The following is a 20,784-nucleotide window of genomic DNA, read 5'->3' on the forward strand; positions in this document are numbered from 1 at the left end:
CATACTGGTCCTACTTGTGGTTGCAAGCACAGGCTCTGGAGCCAGGCTGCTAGGGTTTGAATTCTGGCACCAGCAGTAGGAGCTGTGTGGCCTTGGGCAGGTAGATGAAACCCCTGAGCTCAGGTATCCAGTTCTAAAATGTCCTCTTGAGCTGTTACATCTTTTTTTATTTCTGACAGAGTCTCACTCTGTCACCCAGGCTGGAGTGCAGTGGTGACATCTCAGCACACTGCAACCTCTGTCTCTGGGTTCAAGAGATTCTCCTGCCTCAGCCTCCTGAGTAGCTGGGATTACAGGTGCGTGCCACTACGCCTGGTTAAATTTTTTTTTTTAGTAGAGACGGGGTTTCACTATGTTGGCCAGCATGGCCTCAAACTCCTGAACTCGTGATCCGTCCACCTTGGCCTCCCAAAGTGCTCAGATTATTACAGGTGTGAGCCACCACTCCTGGCTTCAAAATGTTCCCTCTTCAGGGTCAACAAGATAATCCACACAGAGCATCTGCTAATTCTCTAGCTCACTGGTAAGTGTTCAATGAGTGTTAGCTAGTATTTTCTATGAATAATACTGGTTGCTGTGAGAATAGGGTAGGCATGAACATGATAAAGGGCTGTTTAAATCCAGGATCACTCTAATTGCATCACTTCCACTGAAACCTAAAAAAGATGAAGAAGAAAATGGATTATGGAGAATTCAAGCAAGTACACTTCCCATGGAAGAGGGCCTTCAAGTGTTTCTGTGGAAATGATGGTGCCGGCTGCTTTTAACACATAGTCTATGGCTTTTGGAAAGAGAAAAATCCAGATTGTAGAGAGAATGATCAAAGCCAAGGGTGCACTTCGATTCTGTCTCTGTCAATTGGCCTAAGATCTTGCTGATCCACACGTTTTTGCCTGGAAGCAGGACAGGCGCCAAATCTCCGAGCTTCATGAAAGCTGCTGTGGGTACATTTCCAACATGAAACCATCACTAGAAACACCTACCGCACCAGGAACATCTAGCAGCTGAACAAGTGTTTTTTTGTCCCAGACACCAAGAGAGGAAATCCAAAACTGCGTTGCCTTTTAGTAGCAAAGCTGTCTTACGAGCTCTCAGAGGAGAAACAAGAAATCAGGCATTTTGAAATGCACTGTTTCGATTCTCTCCCGTCAGTCACACCAGCCATCACCACCGGGTATATCTCTTACGGCGATTTTATTTTCCTTTTTTGCAAGCCATGTGATGGCGCAAGGTATGCTGGAAGCAATGGATATAGATCAAATCCCTGGGTTTGAGGTCTGATGTGCCTCTTAATTAGGCTGTATAATCTCAGGCAAGTTTCAAAATCTTTCTGAGCCTACCTTAGGGGGTGGGGAAAGATGGTGAGCTGTGAATTCTGTCAAAAATAGGTGTGAAAGGGCTTTGCAAACTTAACTCTAGGGCTCTTAATCTGAGGTGCAGGGATAGGCTTTCATTTATTATTTATTTTTTAGAATTTTAAATCTTATTTTTATAGAGAAGGAGTCTTGCTATTGCTGCCGAGGCTGGTCTCTAACTCCTGGCTTCAAGGGATCCTCCCGCCTCAGCCTCCCAAAGTGCTGGGATTACAGGCGGGAGCCTCCACACCTGGCTACGGGATAGGCTTTTAGAGAGCCTCAAAGTCTTGGAATTTTATGCTGTATAAATATCAACGCACAGAATAAGAACTGGAAGGAAACTCATTAAACTGTCCCAGATGTTAACTCCCTGCAAAGGGTGCAGGCCTAGGGAATGAAGGGGACTTCCCATGTCATTACTCTGTATATAACAGTATTGCTTGGATTTATTTCTCCGAGAATGTATTTATATCTTATTTGTAGAAATGAAATAACTTGACTAGGCGTGGTAGCTCACGCCTATAATCCCAGCACTTTGGGAGGCCAAGGTGGGTGGATCACTTGAGGTCAGGAGACCAGCCTGGCCAACATGGTGAAATCCCGTGTCTACTAAAAACACAAAAAATAGCTGGGCGTGGTGGTGGGCGCCTGTAATCCCAGCTACTGGGGAGGCTGAGGCAGGGGAATTGCATCAACCTGGGAGGTGGAGGCTGCAGTGAGCAGAGACTGCGTTACTGCACACACTAGCCTGGGCAAGAGAACAAGACTCTGTCTCAAAAAAAAAAAAAAAAAAAAGAAAGAAGAAATAAAATATGCTTTAAGAAGATAACTTGCCTGTGAATTTTCTCATGTCTATGAATACGTGCATCTTCCTTTGATGCATTTTCCCCACTTTCCTCGGGGACATAAAGAGACCTCTGAAAGTTAAGGAAGGGCTGTGATTTCACAGATGAAAGTCGTTAGGACTTGTCCTGGACATCTCTGCAGTTGCCCCTCTGGTCCACGCTCCTCCCTTCCTCACCCTGCCCTGGACTGCCTCAGTGTGCCGCTTTGCCTCAGCTCTGGCTTCCGGTGAGGCTCTCCCGAGTCACAGCCACATGTCAGGCTGTCCTCTGCTCACAGCTCTGTCCGTCTCCATGTTCCTGTCACTGCTTCCTCTCCTCGCCTCTTCAGACCTGGGTGGTAACTGGTGTCCTGTTTCTGGCCCTGGTACTGCACTATCCTGTGTGGTTTCCGTACACCCTGCCCACACCTTTGAAGAAGTCCCTTTATTAAACTCTCCTCAGATTACCCAGTTAGAATGTGCCATCTGTTTCCTGCGGGGACCCTGACGGATACAGTATTTTTAATCTGTCATTGCACCATCAATGCCTATACACTCACGCACACACACACACAGACACACTCACTCTCAGCCTCACACATTCACCCACTAACAAATACACCCACTCTCACGAACTCACATGTGCACACACACACACACACACACCATCACCTGCTCCCAGGACTTTGGGAAACATAGTACCCTGGTTAAAGTCCTGTTCCTGTGGATCGAGGGTCTACCCGGGCCTCAGAAATCTCGCCAACAGAGAAGACAGCCTCCTGAAGAGCTGCAGGGCTCTGCTGAGAGCGCCTTTCACTTGTGCACCACTGAACTGGCGACTTTCAACAGTTCTTATTTTTAGAAATTGCTGCACTTTGTCTGCTAGAAATCCAGATGACCCCACTGACTGCAATCTCAATATGCTTGGAAAGAGGCTTCATAAAAATACTAAGTTAAAGCAGCCCACAGAGTCTTTAGCCACGCAGAACAGACCAAGGAGTAAAAATAAAATCTCTTCACTAAATTTCAGGTAGGGGAAGAACAGAATCTTTAGGTGATCACAGAAATAAAGATGAATTTGCATGGACAGCACCAGGTACACTGGGGAGGAGTTGAAGGGAGAACATTTTGGCTCAATTTGAGGTCACCTTTCCAATGACTGGAGCAGGCCACTTTGCTTGCCACGGATATCAGATATCCCCCAATGTCAGGGTGATTACATGGGCCCTCTATAAACTCTTTTAAATCACAGGGGTCAAATTTGGAGTTGAGATCCAATGACCTCTGAGGCTACTCTAAGATGCCCCCTTTGGAACTTCTGCTTTCTCATCTGTAAAGTGACCCGTCTTACTTTGGGGGACTGCAAGGCAACTTCAACATCTATAAATTCTCAATATCTCGGATTCTGCAGGCAAAGAGCTACACAAAGTAGGGGCGGGGGGAGTGACATTTGGAAGAGAGTTGCGAATGTAATTAGTGATGGAAATATGAATCTCTAGCTGCCTCTGGATGTCTTAGTTAGCAGATTCAAACAAGGCCGAATCTTGGCTGAATAATTCCATTCCCTCCAGAGCAAACGGCAACAGTAGGGGTGTTGAAAAATCTGCCTCTGTTGGAGGGAGTGGCAAATGAATTTGTTTGGGAGACAAAAGGCCAGGCTAAGAATTGCACCGCCAGCATCTGCTAGTCTTTAAATCTCCCTGGAACTTGGATGCTTTGTTTTTAAGCAGGGATGAAAGTGTCGACCACATGGACATGCTTTTTTCCTGAGGATTAACAAGTACAAATGTCCCTAGTCTTCCTGGCTGGGGTGGAGATCATCCAAAGAAATATGTTTTGAATCCAGGCTCCCCCTCTTGCTTGCTTTGTGACTTTGAGAACCTTATCTAACAGTGAGGCTCCATCTTCTCCTCTGTAAAGTTGCAGGGGATATTGTAGCACCTACTTTGTAGGGCGGGCAAGGAACGCTGAGCTGAAGCACACAAAGCATTTTGCATACAGGGTGACTAGTATGGTTTCTACCGATAAGTAGCTTGGTGAGATTCTAAAAAACAGTGCAAATTTTACCATATCATAGAAAGTGCACTGTGAGCCACACTGAACCTGGCTTTGTGACCCTTTCTCTCCTATTCGAGGATTCAGAAAGACGGCTTTGCAGCCTCCCACACGTGCACGGGCTCTTAGCTTAGCCTTGGGTGCCAGTAGTTTGAGGGTCACATGAGGGTGGTGGGTGGGCACCCAGGTGAAGGGACTGGAGGGGCTTGGGCAGAGCCCTCTGCTTGCCACGGATATCAGATATCCCCCAATGTCAGGGCAACTACTTTGGCCCTCTGGAAACTTTTAAATCAAAAGGGTCAAACTAAGCAGCTTTGCCTCCTTCTCTGGCCTGAAGGGCTTTGTTGGAGGAGTCAGTTATCTGAGATCCTAAGAGGGGGTGGTTTCTCTTAGGCCTCTGGGTATTACGTAGGCAGGGTCTTTGGAGATACTCTGTCCTGCCTCCCCAAATACCCTCCAAGCTTATTTAGGGCCAGGTCTATCTCACATCCTTCTGTGCTCAGGTGGGGAGGGAGGGAAGGCAGCTGCAGTGCAATAAATTGGAGATAAAGCACTCCAGACCAATTTTTCTTTAGATGAGAGATGCTGTTCTAAAACTGTATATCAGTAGTTGGGGGTCTTTATAATATCCACATTCTTCATAAGCTTTCCTGCCAAATGAGTTATTTGGAGGATTAAAGAATTCCCAATGGCCAAAGGGAAGTTATGTAGATGAAAGCTTGCATTTTAGACCATGAGAATTTTATTAATATGTTACTATTTTAAGCCACCATACAAATATCCTTTGTATTGATCTCAGTGTGATATACCAACTGAATAAATATGCCAATTTCTGCCAGTGAGCCGAACAGTATTTTTAACCTACTTTAAAATATGTGTTGTTTCCTATGGTTTTTTTAAAGTTTGGAGTTGATTATGAAAGTACTTTCAATTTTTAAAGATTCTTCTTTCCAGAGAATATACATGTATATTTTAAACTATTAAATATAAAGCTTAATGGGGTGGGCAATTATTTTTTAAGTTATAAATTAACATTTTAAAAAGGTGAAATGATTATTTTTGGCTTATATATGCTATTGTATCAGAGAATACCACCTCAACAAAGGAAATTTGAGTAACAATTATTTGAATATATTCAAATGCATATTCTTACGTTCAAATGTAACTGAAATATATTCTTATGTATTTTTGCCCCTGGTCACAGCCTATTTAGTCTATTTAAGCTGTTTAGTGTATAATGTTGTATACTTAAACAGGGCCCGGCCAGAAACTTCAGGATCTTCAAAAATTGGGGGGAATCTACAATGTATACATATATCAAAACATCACATTGTATCCCATATATATACACAATTGTTATTTATCAATTAAAAAGAAAATAAAACTTTTAATAAGTAGTGTTGACCTTGTAGTCTACACTTTGAGAACTGCTAACCTAAGATAACTGAGTGCAGCCCTTAGCATGTTGTAGACAATTGGTACATGTTTAATGGATTAATCGATAAATGAATGATTCAGAAAAAAAGTAAGAGAGAAACAAAACAGAAAGCTGAAGCTTTTCACACATTGGTTAATTGAATCCTGAAGATCACAGCGGTACTATCACCATTTCAGAGATGGGGAAATTAGGATGGGAAAAGGCCAATGGCTTGTTCAAGCGCTTTCAGTTGCTTCCAGTTTATTCTCTGATTCCTCTCTCCCTTTCTTCAAAATGGAGAAACAAAACAAAACAAAACCGGAAAAGATCCCTGAAGTCTCAAAGCCATTGGGATGATATTTAAAGACTGGTCTGAGTTCTTGTTTGCAGAGGCATTGAAGAAGAGCCAATGACAATTATAATTTGCTATTGGTGACACATGTTGGTGGACAGAAACGCAAAAGTACCATCTTGTAAAATGTAAAATGATACCAAGTTATCACCCTTACTTTGTAGAACGAGAAACCTTAGAAAATCCAGGCCCAGGGCAGGGAACGCGCCTATCTGGAAGGCACTTAAGCACGTTACAGTTTCAGGCCAGCGTTAGGAACAGGCAAAGGAGCGCAGAATCCCAGCATTTCAAGAGACCTTGGCCGTCTCTTCTAACTACTGACCTGCAGCAGGAATCCTTGGCGTGGTCCCCTCCAGTGATAAGGAGACACTGTCTCCCAGGACACCCAACTAGATCCTAGTGGCTGTTAGAGAGTCCTTCCTGATTTGAAATGAAACCTGAGGTGGGACTTGGGGCGTGGGGTGGGTGGATGGATGTGGGATCTTGTCTCTCTGATAAACATTGCTGCTTGAAATAAAGTTCTTTAGAACAGCCCGCACCTTCTTCTCCTGACGTCCCAGGAGATAGGGGATTACCTGAAGTTGTAGCCTGGGGACACGCTGCTCTTCTCAGAAACGCTGTCAAGCCTGGTGAAGGAGTATTTGGGGATGCACTGGTCCCAGGCCTTGTCCAAGTCGCACACCCAGCCAATCTTAATGCCCAGAACTCCTCCCTGAAGAAAGGGATCGGGTATGAGTTTTCCTCTCGCCCTCCGACTCCCTGCGCTGGGCCAGGGTGGGGGTGGGGTGGAAGTCGTGACAAATGATTTCCTCCCATCCTCCAGGTGGGAGACGGAGGCAGGGAGAAAGGAAAGTGATGTGTCACATGCTGCTCAGTAAAGAAGTGCTGCGGTGGCCGGGCGCGGTAGCTCAGGCCTGTAATCCCAGCACTTTGGGAGGCCGAGGAGGGCGGATCACGAGGTTAGGAGATGGAGACCATCCTGGCTAACACGGTGAAACCCCGTCTCTACTAAAAATACCAAAAATTAGTCGGGCGAGGTGGCGGGCGCCTGCAGTCCCAGCTACTTGGGAGGCTGAGGCAGAAGAATGGCGTGAACCCGGGAGGCGGAGCTTGCAGTGAGCCTAGATCGCGCCACTGCACTCCAGCCTGGGCGACAGAGCGAGACTCCGTCTCAAAAAAAAAAAAAAAAAAAGCTGTGGCTCGGCTGCGGACGCTGGAGCCTCTGAGTCCTATTTTTGGGATCTTGAGTCCTTTAGCTACAACACCGGAGAAAGTGGCCACAGGTCTACTTTCCCATCGTTTAGGGATTACCACAGATCTAAGGCCTTTCCCTGAGGCGAAGTGTGAAGATAGGAGTGGGAAACTGAGGCTTGAGGAAGGTGGGCTCAGCGGGAGCGGAGGCGGGCAAGACAGCTCTGCTTGGGGAGAGGAGAAAGGATTCAGGCACAAAGCCAGTGGCAGGCCCGGGATGCTTCCACCAGGTGGCGCTGTCTCGCTGCGGCTCCTGGCCAGTGCCGGCCAAAGGGCCCTGACATCTGGGAAAGGGCTGAAGTTGGGGAGTTTGGGGTCGCGGAAGAATGGCTAGGTCCTCACCGTGCGCGCCAGTTTGGCAAAATCCTGCCCCGCAAACTTGACCACGTCCCCTACCCGCAAGATGGGGCAGAAAGGGTCCTTGTCCGGGTGGAAGCGGCAGGTCTTCAGGTCCCTGGCTGTCAGGTTGGGAAGGAGGTTTCCCCTGGGGAGGAGCGGAGAGAGAGGTCGGCCCAGGGTTCATGGGAAGATCGTCTTATGCAATCTCCCCGCCCCCGCCCCCGGCCTTCCGGAGCCTCAGGGCCCTCCACGCCTAGCGGGGATCTGAGCCCTCCACGCCTAGGGGGGATCTGAGCCCTCAGCCTTCATCTGGACCTCGCCATCTCCCTCCCCTCTTTCCTTTCCCTGCATCTTTCTGGTGCCCCATCACCCCCTTCCCTGTATCAGGGTGATGTACATCGGTGACTAATCTCCAGTGGCCAGGCTGGGAGTTCGGGAGGGCAGGAATCATTCCTGGGTACTTTGTGCATTTTTTTTTTATTTTTTTGAGATGGATTCTGTCTGTCGCCCAGGCTGGAGTGCAGTGGCGTAATCTAGGCTCACTGCAACCTCCGCCTCCCACGTTCAAACGATTCTCTTGCCTCAGTCTCCTAAGTAGCTGGGATTACAGGCGTGCGCCACCGTGCCTGGCTAATTTTTTTTTTTGTATTTTCAGTAGAGACGAGGTTTCACCATGTTGGCCAGGCTGGTCTCAAACTCCTGACCTCGTGATACACCAATCTCGGCCTCCCAAAGTGCAGGGATTACAGGCGTTTGCCACTGCGCCTGGCCTAGTGCACTTCTGTAGTGCCTGGCGTTGCCCTCTGCACATGGCCAATGTCCACCCAGTAGCTGCGGAATTAATGAGTCAATGAAGGGGGACTGAACTGACTAAGAGAAAAGGGATATCCACACATGGGCTAGATGTGGGGAAAAAGGAATGGGACGAGACCGAAAGGGTTTCAACCGTTGAAGGCATCCTCGACCCAGGACTAGGCCTAAGTTGTCCCTCTCCTGCCCCAAGCAAAACTTCCATTTGGATCTGAGCCCCAAGGCAGGGAGGCTGGCAGAGAAACTGACCCCAAAGTTCACCTGATCCTCAGTGGCCAAGGCCCGCTGGGAGATTGGGAATGGAAGCCCCGGGAGATGGGTCAGTGGAAGTGGGAAGAACTGTGGCGAGGGGGATCTCCACTTCCCTGAAAACCAGGTGGCAGGGCTGGGGGCGCCTGCATCTTGGCTTTAGAGAAGAAGTGGGGACTCACTTCTCAAAGTTGAAGAGGGGGAAACGGATGCTGTTCTTGATGAAAATAGTGAAGTTCTCAGCTTCCATCATGATGGGCCTGTGGGTGAGCACAGGAGGCCTTAGCTTTCCAGGAGGAAGAGGGGGAAATGAAGTCTTTCACCCCCGGGCGACCTTTCCTGGTGGATGCCTCCAAAGGGAGAGCTCTTATAAAGGGCACCTTGAGAGCGGGCTATAGGAAGGGATTGTCTGTGCCTGAGGGTCAGAGCGGGAGGAGGAGGCAAGTGAGTGGGCTGGGGAAGATGATACCCTGGGCCTGAGTCCACCCCCTCACACCAGGAAGGGACAATACTGGGGAGAGTCACAGACTCTCCTCAAGTTCAGAGATGCACAGCTCCCACATGGGCAAAGGGGAGCTGAGGTGGGGGCCTGTCTCCTTCCATCTGTCTTGGAGCCTTACGTTTCCACCGTGTCCACCTCCGTGGGGCACCAGCCCTGGATCTCACAGGTCCGGAGCACAGAGCTGTAGTTCACGCAGCGGCCAGTGAGGATCCCTAAAGTGGAAGCCACAGCTGCTGGGTGGCTGCCTGCCCTTTGCTCCTCTCCCTTCCCTTCCTCCCCCATCCTTTCCTTCCCCCCAACAGGGACCCTGGCAAGTGGGGGGAAAGAATGGGCAGGGAAAAGGGAGCTGACTTCTTTCCTGCTTCTTCTCCTGAGCCCCAGACCCAGACAAAAGGAGGTGACAGCCTTCCTTTCATGCGCTCCCAGGCTCAGCCACCCTGAGGACCTCTCTTCTTCTCGCTCTTCCTTCCTTGCTTCTGAGTCTGTGCGGCAGCTCTTCCTTCTGTCTGGAATGCACTTTTTGAAGCGCCCTCTATCCTGCCAAATCCTATTCATCTTCAGAGACCTTCCCAAATGTCACCACCTCAAGGAAGCCTTTTGGTACCACCCACCCAGAAGCACTCTCCCCCGCCCCCAGGCTCCACAGTCCTTTGTACCTCCTGGACAACACATGCCACTTCAAGCATCCCTGTCTGTCACCACCATCCTAGACTAGCAACTCCTCTGGGCAAGGGCCATGCCAACCTTAGAGCACCTGCTGGGTGTGGCACCCAGAGAGCATCTGTAAATGCCAGCAGAATGACATGGAACAGGCTGGTTCCCACTCCCTCTCCAACGACGGGCTCTCCCCCATGGGTCCTGCTAACACTTGGGATTGTGGGGTGGGGAAGGGGCCCGACTCACCCCCGCCTGGGAAGCGCTCAGGCCCGCACTGGCTATCTGATACACAGCGGTATTTCTCCTCACTCTGTGGGCAGACAGGTCACAGGTTCGTGAAGGACCCCGTCCTGGCCTAGTGAGCCCCTCAGCTCCCATGACCTCCCCACAGCCAGCAGCCTCAGGAGGGTGGAGGTCCCGGGAACCAGCTGCAAGGCCAGACTTAGGGCCTCTGCTTATACTCCACCCCTCCCTGCCACCAGTCCTACTCCCACCAACATTTTCAGCCTCAACCTGAACCAACCTCTCTGTCTCCTCCCCTCACCTCTGGGCAGAATCCTTGCATCTGGTTTTCAGTAACGATCATCTTGGTGATGATGACAAAGACCGAGGTGCCCTTGGGAGGAGAAGAAGGGAGAGAAAAACACACAACAGTCCCAGTCTGGGAGACAGGGACTATAACTGATATCCCCTCTCTGCAGAAGAGGAAAGCGAGGCTTGTGTTTAGTGACTTGGCCAAGGTCACAGGGCTAGTAAGGGGCAGAGCTGGCTCTTTGCAACCACCCACATGCCCGCCTTCCCCCGTGTGTGTTGTCCTTGATTGCACTACAAGTTGTGGCAGAGCCTGGAGAGGAACCCAGCTTTCGTGGTGCCTAGCACCGCGGGCCCAAGCTCCCGCACCGCTCTCAGCTGCTGGGTGAGAGATCCTCTGGATCCGTGACATCATGGATTCTGCTTTAGGAATCCCACTGGCGCTCTTTGCTCTGCTTTCTCCCCTCCAACCTGCCCAGTGCCTGGGCATCCGCATGCCTCTCTGGGTAGGGGACCATACCTGAGGTGGCGTCACATAATCAGACACATCCATGACTCTGTTGGCGTAGAGTCCGAAGCCCTTCACCTTGGTTACCACCGAGGACTCAATGGCTGTGTCCCGTACCTGGTATGCCTTCTCGTGCAAGAAAACCCACCTGGGGCAGGAGAGCATAAATGAAGAGAAAGAGAGGAGTCCACAGACCCAGCAGACAGAAACTGGGAGAGGTCACCTTCCTGCCAACACTTGGCCATGCCTGGCAGGGTGTGCGGATGGTTCCTTCTGGAGGCGTGAGACCTAGAGTGAGCCCTTGGTTGACTTAGAATAGCGTTTCTCCACCTTTGGTCCCATTACCGCCCCTCAGGTGCCTTTCTAGACAGTTCCCCCGCAGTGGTCCCCCCTCCATGACACTTTGATATCACAGATATCTGTTTATGTACTGTATGCAAATTTGTGCTTTATGCATAAAAAGAGTGAGAACCAATTTTCACCTCCTTGGGGGCCATATGGCCCCACTGAGAATGCCTGGCTCAAAGTCATTCCATGCTGCTGATGGGGCCACTTCTCTGGCAGGCACCCAGGAGACAGGAGGACAGAGGACCCCGGGCCTCTGCTCCCGTGCGTTCCAGCCTTGGCCCACGGCTGTACCCTAAGTGCCCAACACAAAGTAGCTCAGTAAACAAATCAATGAAGGTCCTTGGGAGCTGGGTGCTTGGAAGAATCCATCTGCCCAGGTGTCAGATGAGAACGGAGAAGGAAGCAGGGGCAGCGGCTGAGCTTTCACCTGGCAGATAAAGGAGTTGGGTAGAAGGTGGGAGGCTGGGGGAGGAGGGAGGGGAGACGCTTCTGATCTTATTCCTTGGATTGTGCTGCCACCCAGTGGTCATTTACCTGTACTGGCTCCTTCCTGCAGCTTTAAGTCATTATGGGACCATGTGGATGAGGCCTTCCCTTCTTCCTTCCCTACCTTCCTTCTCAGACTTTCCCCGCCTTCAGCAAGTAGGGCCTGCAGATACTTGCTGTCAACTCGTGCCTCTGCTTTCCCATAAAGTGCCTGCCTTTCCATTTGAAATCGCCAATCACAGCCCTCAAGGCTCAAGTCCCCGCTCAGCCTCACTTAATCCCACACTTCCAGCCTTTGGCAAGATTGCGTTTGTTCCTGATGGCACACTGGGAGGTAGATGCTGCCAGCGTCCCCATTTGACAGATGAGAAAACCTCATCAAACACGTTTAGAAAATGCCATGCAACCCTCCTCCCTCCCTGAGAAACATACAATGTAAACAAACAAATGCATCTGTTACATTTTGTTAACCTCAATGTCTCCCAATCTTATTTGACCACAGAAGCCAGTCTTGGAGAAATACTGGTGACCTCTCGTGCAACTGAGGAGCACACTTTTGGAAATGCTGGGTCAGGGCATTTTCTGCATCTAACCAGGGTGGCACGAGGTTGGAAAGCCACACCAGATGAAGGTGAGTGGAAGGAAGTTGAGACTGGGTAGCCCAGAGAAGACAAAGCTGTAGGAGTTAAAGGCTGGGAAGCTGCAGAGGCAGCAGCTGGGCTGACCTGAGGATTCTATAAGGAGGTGGGTGAGGACTTCAATGCCAGAACCGGCTGCTGCGGGAAGTCACCCCATGTGTGCCACACGTCTGGGAAAACTCCAGGACAGCGTGATGCTCACCTGGCAGGTGTGCTGAGAGGAGGCTCCTTCCTCAGGTGGAGGTTGGACTGAATGATCTCTGGGGTCACCTACTGTTGGGACATGCAAAGAGCAGCAGCTCCCAGAACGTACCGGGGGTCCCAGTCACTTGTAGTTTGGACACCACAATCCTATTTACTGCAAACACCAGCGGGTATTTGCAAGTGGCTCTTTGCTCAGTTTTCAGTGAGAGGGTTTGGTATTATCTCCATCATGGAGCTTCCTTTGCTCACTTGAATCTTTTTTTCTTTTTATTCTAATTTAAGTTTAAATGTTTGATAAATAAATACCATTTATTATTATGATTTGAGTCAGAGTGTCACTCTATTACCCAGGCACTGGCACGATCTCGGTTGCACCTCTGCCTCCCGAGCTCAAGCGATTCTCATGCCTCAGCCTCCTGAGTAGCTGGGACTACAGGCATGCACCACCACGCCCGGTAACTCTTTTGTGTTTGGTAGAAGTGGGGTTTTTCCATGTTGGCCAGGCTGGTCTCAAACTCCTGGCCTCAAGTGATCTGCCTGCCTTAGCCTCCCAAAGTGCTGGGATTACAGGCGTGAGCCACCACGCCCAGCCCTATTTATTATTGATAATAGCTGTATGTATGCACGGGGGACAGTGTGAGTGTTTTGATATGCCTGTACCTTGTGGAATGATCACGTCATGCTAGTGATCATATCTACTACCTCACATAGTTATCATGTTTTGGGTGGTATTACTGGCTTGAATTCTGAATGATTTCTTGAGCGGGAGAAAAAGGGTGTAGTCACAGCACCGGCAAATGGCTTCAAACGCGTTACCTGTTTTCCTATTGCTGCTTCATAGCAGGCGGGCGGCATCCTGATTAACGCACCACTTAGAGTGACTTGCGTGCTTGTAAAATGCTCTCATGAACACCGCCTTTGATGGGGCTTTGCGGTGCTGCTTTATCTCCCAGCACTTTTCTTTTCTTCTTTTTTTGGAAGGGGAGGAGTTTCATTCAGATTTCACAAGGAAGTAAGCCTCACGTAGAAATCCCATCTGCCAAATTACGTACTAGCAGAAGAGAAGGGAGCCTCCCTGTCACAGGAAACCCAAATGTGCATTATTAGCTCACGGCCTGGGGCCCTGCAGAGTGAAGGGAGTGAAGTCTGGGGCCCAGGCTCTCTGCTTCCAGCTAAGATGGCTGCTGGCCGCAGCTGTACATTCGCAGAGTGCAAACTGTGGTCTAAACACACCCTTCTGGAACCGAGCCTCAACGTGCCTAGCCACAGAATAGACACATTTCTCCGTGTCGACCTCAGGAAATGGTTTTCTGAGGCCCCTGCCCTGCATCCTTAAAGTCCAGGAACATTTGGAGATGCAGAGTTCAGATTACTATTATATAACCAGTGCGGCAATCGCACTGGATCTTTCACTACGTTCTTACTGAGACAGCTTTGTTATTACCTCCATGTCATGAATGAGGAAACTGAGGCTCAGAGTGGGTGCTAAGTTGACCAGGATTACACAGCTGGCATGTCGGCTCTAACCAGACAACCTGCTCCAGACCACTCACAGCCCCTTCACTCGAAGGTCTCTAGCTGTGTCCCAGCTCAAGGCCAGGCCATGCTGGCCCCCTGAACCGGACCCTGTGCTTTTCCTACCAGCTCCTGCTCCATCACCAGTGAAAGCATCTCCTGGCTTAGGAAAGTCTCAGGAGGAAAAGGCTGAGGACTCCAAGGAACAATCAACCAATATCCTACCTCCTCCTCCTCCTCCTTCAAGGCTTCTTCTTGTGCCCGGTGGGGCGGAGAGGCTGCATTAGAATTCTCTCTTTGACTTAAATAACAAGTGGAAGAATTTCAATGGCCTCGTGGGGCCTGAGGATGTCGTCAAGGCGGCTAGAAAGAAGGGGATGCTTCATTTCCAGAACAGAGGGGCTGAGTCTGTCTCTGGAGGCCAGGGCTCAGGCGCTAGGGCAGACCTGAGCCTTCAGTTCTTGGCATTTACTCTGCTGCTCTATTTTCTTCTCGCATTCATGGTTTATTATTTATAGAGCGGAAGGCGTGTGGCAGCTCCTTGGCAGGTGGGAAGTGCAGGAGAGAGGCCAGAGCCGCGCCCCAGCACCCTCCCATCCGCCCCCAGGGAGTCAAGGAGGAGGCTGAGGAGTGGGTGTGAAGAGTGCACGCTGTGTGTGTGGGAAGAGGAGAGGGGTCTCTTAGGAAGGTGTGAGCTGGGCAGAGGGAAAGGGGGAAGGGGTTAAGGGGGGGGGTCTTTGTGAAGTAGTCACCGTTGCCATCTATTACTGAGTCACCATCTCTGCAAGGCATTTGACATATGTTACCTCCCTTCCCTATAACTCCCAGGGAGGAGGTATTCCTAAATCCATTTTCCAGATATGGGGACTGAGACTTAGAGATGTGAAATCCTTCTTAGGAGGCCCTCTCCTAGTTGGTGTCAGAGCCAGGCTTCTAACCATACTGGGGGAGAGGGCAGGCAGGAATGAGAGTCACTCCTCTCTCTGGACCAGGATGACTGGTCCAGATGGGGCATCCGGCCAGGCATGATGGCTCATGCTGTAATCCCTGCACTTTGGGAGGCCGAGGCAGGTAGATCACTTGAGGTCAGGAGTTAGAGACCAGCCTGGCCAACATGGTGAAACCCCATCTCTACTAAAAATACAAAAAAATTAGGCGTCGTGGCACACGCCTGTAATCCCAGCTACTGGGGAGGCTGAGGCAGGAGAATTGCTTGGACCCAGGAGGTGGAGGTTGCAGTGAGCCAAGATTGCACCACTGCACTCTGGCCTGAGGGACAGAGCAAAGCTCTGTCTCAAAACAAAACAAAACAAAACAACAACAACAACAACAAACAAGATGGTGCAGCCCAACAGCTCTTCCCACAATATCTGTCGCTTAATTGTGCTGACAAGGTGCCTCACAGTGCTACCTTGGGCTGAGAGGATGGAGTGGAGAGCTGAGAAGGCGGGATTCCAGACCCTTCTCTTTGAACCAGAGCAGCTCCTCGCTTTATGTATTGAACTCCCGCCTAAGATCTGAAGTTGAATAATGAGGCTGAATATTATGAACCAAAGCATGGGGCCATACAGATGGTGAGTTTGTGAACTGGGCCTTGTATGGGGGAGGAACAGAGCAGGCAGGGCAGGGCTGCGACGGGGTCAGAGGCTCCAGCGGCCACCAGTGACCCTTCAGTGCAATGGGGCATCAAAGGCCTGGGAAGTCCCTGGACTGCTAGTTTGCAAGGAGGCAGCTTCCTCCAGGAAGGCCCTGGAAATCAACCTCAGGTCAAGCACAGGCTATTGCTTCCAGGGACTCAGATCCCAGGGATTTCTTTCAGCTTCTCAGGTCCCCACAAGATCCAGAACAGGGATGGGCTCTTGGGAAGTCCCACTCCACAGAGGTGAGTGGGGATGACCACCTGGGCCCAGGAAAGATGTGAGAAACCTCAGGTTTCTGTGTGCCCTGGAGTGGGTAAAGGAATACAGTGACGAAATGGAGTCAACCACAGACAAGCAGCTGAGGCCAGAGGCGGGGGTGAGAGCGTATGTAAGATGACCAGGTGGTGTGTTTCTGAGAAGTTCTCAGAGAAATGATGGGCTCATGTTAGGCAGAGTCTAGGTGGTTGACCTGGTTGGGATGATGGGGAAGAGATTGAAGTATCAGTGAAATATTAACGCTATAGCCTTTAAAATCCCTTCAAATTCAGTTGGGTCCAAGCCACTGTCACCTCTCTCCATAAACCGCCTCTTAGTAGGTTCTCCTGCACCCACTCCTACTCCCTCCACTTCCAGGCGCATCAGCCCGGGTGCTCTTCCCAACTCAGATCTCATCGTGTCTGTCTCTCTCTCTCAAACTCACGTGCGTGCACACACAAAAGTGCCCACAGACACATGGGTTAAAATGCTTCCGTGGCTTCTGTTTATTCATCTCCTGTAAAAACAAAAGCTCTCTAAGGGTGTCTGAGGTCCAGCCTCTGTGTGTGTTCCCATCCACCGTACACCACCCTCACTCACCTCTGCTCCCTCGGCTCCAGCCACAAAGACCTTCTTTTCTTTCCCCTGTTTGCCAGGCTCCTTCCCTTTGCAGAGGTGGGTTTCTCTGCCCTGAACTCTCTTCCTTCCCTCTTTCACCAGGGGTGCTCCTACTCATCCTTCGGGTCTTGGCTAAAATGTCACCTCTCCAGAAAACCTTCCCTTACTCCCTGACCAGGCCAAACACCTTCACAGAAGTGGCTCTCCTGTAACTGTTCACCTCCAAGCCACAGTTGACATTTCACATTTGTGGACATCATCAGATGAATGCCCATCTCTTGCCTTCTGCTGTAAGCCCCATGAGGGCAAGGACCCTGTCTGCTTTTGCCCACCATTCCGTCCTCAGTCCACAGTGCATGGCATGCAGAGACGCTGGTACATTTTTGCTAAATTAATGACGGTGGACTCATGAAGTCACAACGTGCATGGGTTCGCATACACGGAGATGGGACTCAGGTCAAGGGACTGGGCTGCAGAGGGCGCTGATGTAACTGGAAGGCAGTGTCTCGTGGGGAGCTGTCAGGCTGGGAGATGGATGGCGTTGGAAATTAAGATGCCAAAGAGCTTCTCATGCTCGCTCCAGCAGGCTGGGCTCCAGCCCTGAGACCTGGAGGATTCCATCTGATCATGATGAGAGAGAGACAAGGGCAGTGGGGGCTGAGAGGGCTGGTCGAGGAGCCCACTCTCTATCCCCCATCAATTTCTGCCTGGAGCCAATGGAGCCAGGCCAGATGGGGAATGTGCTGAGCCAGCTTTTGCACTCACCTGGGCCAACATACCATCTTGTGGCTATAAACAACCACAGCATTGAATATACACGTGAACACAGAACATTTAAGAACCAACTTTGAGCCAAGCTCTGGAGATGCAGACAGCGAACATTTGCAAACCTTGTATCTCACAAAACCTCAACATTGGAAGGGAACTTCATGGCCATTTAATGCTATTCCAAAGCTTGAATCCCTTTTCTAAAATCTCCCAAAGGAGCACTGGATGGTGCAGCCTTTTTACAATACCTGCCCACTGAAGCCTACCAGCGTTTGCCCAGCACACAGAGCAAAAAATCACCTAAAAAGTCACATCTAGCCAACATTCCCTCCACACCCTCACATAAACTTCAACTTTTCGGGCAAGCAGGCTTACATGCAGCTTCAGCCAACAGTCACACAGGATCCTCCTTTGACCCGCTTGAACTAACTCCTAACAGTCAGTGGCTTGCTGCCTCGAATGCACAGACCCATTGTCTCAAAGAACGGCGTAAGATTGGAGACCCACACCCCAGGAAAGAAAACCTTCGCGGTTTCTGCCTGTATTTCCTGGTGCCCACCAGTGCGTGGAAATGACCACAAGAAGGATAGGACCTGCATTCTTCCCCAGCCATTGTCTGCTCCACAGCCCTTTGTGTGTGCGTGTGCGCGTGCCTGTGTGTGTGTGTGTGTGTAGGTGTGTGCTTCCAGGCGGTGGGGGCTGAGAGGGGATGCTTGCACCTTCCTGGCTCTTAAGCAACTGCTAGGATGGGTTACATGGCACAGGGTCAGGGAGAGGTGGGGAACTTATGCTTTTTGACAAAGGAGAGCATTTCTGGATTCCTGGAGAGGAAGCTGCACTGTGTTCAGAAAAGCTCCTTTTCTCCTTGGCCACTGTTCCCTTGGGCCTGTGTTTGCTTCCTCATCAAGGGGCAGTTAGTTCCCTCCTTGTCCTCCCCTTCAAGAGCACAGGGCTTCTCCCTTGCCCTTCTCTCTCTCACCATCTCACCCATCCATGCCAGAAGGAAATTCCTCACGCTGAAATGGGCCCAGTTCTCTCTTTCCCTCCCTGCCACCAACTTGATCAACCTGCCACCACCCCCTTGTCTTAGTACCTTCCCTTCCCCTATTTCTTTGCTGTCTTGTCTTTTTGAGACCCCCGAAGAGTTGAGTAAGGGGAATTTGAAGATGTGGGAGGGGGTCTGCCTGTTCTCTGGTTGGAGAGATGAGAGCAGGGAGGGTGGAGATGGAGCTCCTGAGCCCTCCCTCGGTGGAGGGCAGTGCCAGGGCAGGGACCCTACTCCTCCGAGTGTGTGTCTTGAAACCACTCTCAACCCTGGAGGATGAACTGGGAAAAGAATTCATCTGGGTGAATTCAGGTCCTAGGCGGGGGGTGGCAGAGGCCAGTCTTTAGGACTCGGCTCCACAGAAGAAAGTGTTTCCCCGGGAGGGGAGGAGCTCAGGAAGCTGGATGCAGGTTTCTGAGGCAGGAGGGTGAAGACGGGATGCCAGGCAGCCCACCCCGCCAGGGACCTGAAGGGCCACAGACTCACCCCACAAAGTAGGAGATGATCAGAAGCTGAACTACTCGGTTGATGATCCCGATGGTCCAGCTCTTCACAACCACCGACTTGGTGGTCTCATAGGTGAAGAAGTCGGATATGCAGTTCATACTGAGAGAGTGCTCAGTGGACACTCAGAAGGGGGCCCAGTGGTGGCCTCAGGAGAGGGAGGTCCTACAGGACAGGGAGACAGGATCACGACCTGGAGGGGGCAGCTTAGAGGGGTCGGAGGAATGGGGAGCCTGTCCCTTTAAGCCAGGCAACCCTAGTCAGGTTCTGTCTTCTCTTGATACTCTGGCTTCCAAGAGACCAGGGCGGGGGACCCCCTTTTTGTTCGTCTCCACCCCACTCCCCTGTGATGTCACAGCAGGGGTGGGGTCTCCAATCCTGGGCTCCTGATTGCCTGGGATGTAGCTGGCTGGAGCCCTCTGGGACTAATGTTTTATCTGCACTCTGTCTACTGTTTCTGTTCTGTTCTCTTCTGCAGCATCCTCATCCCAGCTCACCAGCTGCTCACGCTCTCCCTAAAGCCCTTTGCAATTTCCCTTCCCCTAGTCACCTAACAGCCTGCCTGAACTGAGGACCCCCTTCATTCCTGAGTGCCAGCCAAATTCCCCCCAGTTCTGCAGCCGTCCCCTCCTTTCCTGAGTTGCCCCCAGTGGCATGGGTCGGGGGAGAGGGTATCGTGAAAGTTTTTCTGGGTCTTCTGGGGTATGATGAGTAAAGACTCACATATTTCTAACTCCAGTTGGTAATGAGTTTCACTCTACCTGTAGCATAGCAGTTAGCACTTCTTTTTTTTTTTTTTTTGTCAGTTTATTTATCAGAATCATTTGTTAGATTATGTTTTCCCGAAAGGTTGGGGCTGGGTCTTTCTTTCTTTCTTTCTTTCTTTCTTTCTTTCTTTCCTTTCTCTCTTTCTCTCTTTTTCTCTTTCTTTTCTTCCTTCCTTCCTTCCTTTTTTTTTCTTTTTTTCTTTTTTTTTTTTTTTGGCAGAGACTCACTCTGTTGCCCAGACTGGAGTGCAGTGGCGCGATCCCAGCTCACTGCAACCTCTGTCTCCTGGGTTCAAGCAATTCTTGTGCCTCAGCCTCCCAAGTAGCTGGGATTATAGGCACCCACCACCATGCCTGGTTAATTTTTGTATTTTTAATAGAGACGGGGCTTCCACGTTGGCCAGGTTGGTCTTGAACTCCTGACCTCAAGTGGTCTGCCTACCTCGGCCTCCCCAAGTGCTGGGATTACAGGTGTGAGCCACTGCGCCCAGCCAGGGATGTTTTCGTCTTGTTCAAGTTTCCTCAAATCCGAGAAGTGTGCTAAATTAGTAATAGGCCCTCAATATCTATTTATTAAACCCAGTTGGATTTATATTGCTAGATAATGCTGGAATAGCCACTACTCAGAGGTTAAAGCTATGAATTCAGGGGAGAAGGGTGCATTCCTGTTGTCTCTTACCTCAGGACTGAGTTAGCAAGCTGGTGTACTGATTGTCAGGGAAATCTTGAGTTTACATATTCTGTACTAATGTCTTCATGTAGGACACATATCATCATTCATTCTGAACATACAGTCACTGTGATTATGACAGAAGATATCTGGACTGGTGGTGGTAAGGAGGTCTGGGTCCTAGCCTTGTTGCTAACGCACTGAGACCCTGGGCAACTCACTCCCCTTTGGGTCTCAGTATTCCCATCAGTAAAAGGAGGCTGGGGTAGAAAAACTAAAATATATTTTCTAGGTCTGGTCTCTGATGTTGCAAAAATGCACTCTGGGACTATACGAGGGAGACCTGGCTTCCGCAACCTCAGGATGACGTGGTTTCAAATCAGTTCTGGCTCCAAAGTGAATCTGATACCAGGACTTGAACTGGATACGGCCATTTGCCAGCCTCTTGGGGGGACCTATACATTTCGGTTAGGGATG

At 50.3% G+C, this 20,784-nt stretch overlaps 1 protein-coding gene across 1 annotated transcript in view; it reads right to left on the reverse strand.

Moving 5' to 3' along the window:
* The window catches only part of P2RX3 (purinergic receptor P2X 3), a 33,593-nt gene extending 14,622 nt beyond the window's left edge, over window positions 1–18,971 (reverse strand). The window contains exons 1-8 of the mRNA XM_033207523.1: window positions 18,853–18,971; window positions 10,862–10,997; window positions 10,355–10,426; window positions 10,057–10,120; window positions 9,272–9,365; window positions 8,834–8,911; window positions 7,596–7,737; window positions 6,578–6,714 (exon numbers count right to left, since the gene is read on the reverse strand). Coding sequence (XP_033063414.1) covers window positions 6,578–6,714; window positions 7,596–7,737; window positions 8,834–8,911; window positions 9,272–9,365; window positions 10,057–10,120; window positions 10,355–10,426; window positions 10,862–10,997; window positions 18,853–18,971 — 842 coding nt within the window. The remainder of the gene's footprint in view (window positions 1–6,577; window positions 6,715–7,595; window positions 7,738–8,833; window positions 8,912–9,271; window positions 9,366–10,056; window positions 10,121–10,354; window positions 10,427–10,861; window positions 10,998–18,852) is intronic.
* Between the last annotated feature and the right edge of the window lie 1,813 nt (window positions 18,972–20,784).

This window comes from Trachypithecus francoisi, unplaced genomic scaffold (genome assembly GCF_009764315.1).
Source record: "Trachypithecus francoisi isolate TF-2019V2 unplaced genomic scaffold, Tfra_2.0 Lachesis_group8, whole genome shotgun sequence".
Classification (NCBI taxonomy): domain Eukaryota; kingdom Metazoa; phylum Chordata; class Mammalia; order Primates; family Cercopithecidae; genus Trachypithecus; species Trachypithecus francoisi.